Raw genomic sequence first — 1,107 nt, forward strand, 5'->3', positions numbered from 1 at the left:
CCTAAACCCAACTGCTCGATACTCCCAGGGATTCTAACCGCCAAGGAGAGCGCCAGTATCAAGGACTTCCACACCACAGTGGCTATAATGTCTGTACTCAATAGCGCAGGCGTGTCCCGTCTTAAACGCACCTGGAAGGTAAGGGATATGTGTATTAGGGTCCTAAACCCGAAAACCCCTAAACCCAAGTGTATAGGTTGATACCTCTGTGATGAATGGACTGTGGTTGCTGTTGTAGTGAAGAATGTTGTCTGCTGTCAGTGGACGTATATGTGGATGTATGCGAGTATCTTTCTTAGTGAATAGTTGTGTTTCATACTTAGTAGCATATGTTAGTTAACATAGTATATGTGGATGTATGTGACTATCTTAGTTAATGGTTGTGTTGCGTATGTTAGTTAACATAGTATATGTGGATGTATGTGACTATCTTAGTTAATGGTTGTGTTGCGTATGTTAGTTAACATAGTATATGTGCATGTATGTGAGTATCTTAGTTAATAGTTAGGTTGCATAGTTAATAGCATATGTTAGTTAACAGTATCTATGGTTGTGTGGCATTTTAACTATGTGCTTGTTCGTTTATGAGCAATATATTAATACTGTTCGTTTATGAGTAATATATTAATACTATTCTGTTTATGACATTATATAAATAGACCTTCTCCACAGAGTACTATATCAATACTGTTCTATTTATGTGTAATATATTTAAACTGTTCTATTTATAACATTTTATAAATAGACTCTCTCCACAGAGTACTATATCAATACTGTTCTATTAATGAGTAATATATTTATACTGTTCTATTTATAACTATCTATAAATAGGCTCTCCCCGCACGGCTGGTACAAGACTACTCTGAGATGAGCGAGCTTATGAACAGCAAAGGCAATTTCCTTAAGTACCGAACTGCTATCGCACTCCCGGCCTCAAAGTCCGCCGCCAGTGAGCCTATACTACCATATTTGGGGGTGTTCTTATCTGATCTTACCTTCATAGATGAAGGTAAGTAAAGTCTTCTAGGACGATGTCGAGCTTTTGTATAAGAAGGGAGGATCAGTACATATTAGACTCTTCTGAGAGACCCGCAAGTGAAACCTCGC

General features: G+C 37.9%; 1 protein-coding gene across 1 annotated transcript; it reads left to right on the forward strand.

The window, feature by feature from the left end:
• Positions 1 to 831: 831 nt before the first annotated feature.
• Positions 832 to 1,017, forward strand: SARC_16915 (hypothetical protein; the record flags this gene model as incomplete). The annotated part of the gene is made up of 1 exon (XM_014288983.1): positions 832 to 1,017. A coding segment is annotated over one exon (186 nt), but the record flags the coding sequence as incomplete, so codon positions are not given.
• Positions 1,018 to 1,107: the final 90 nt, after the last annotated feature.

Source organism: Sphaeroforma arctica, assembly GCF_001186125.1.
Source record: "Sphaeroforma arctica JP610 unplaced genomic scaffold supercont1.9224, whole genome shotgun sequence".
Taxonomy (NCBI): domain Eukaryota; class Ichthyosporea; order Ichthyophonida; genus Sphaeroforma; species Sphaeroforma arctica.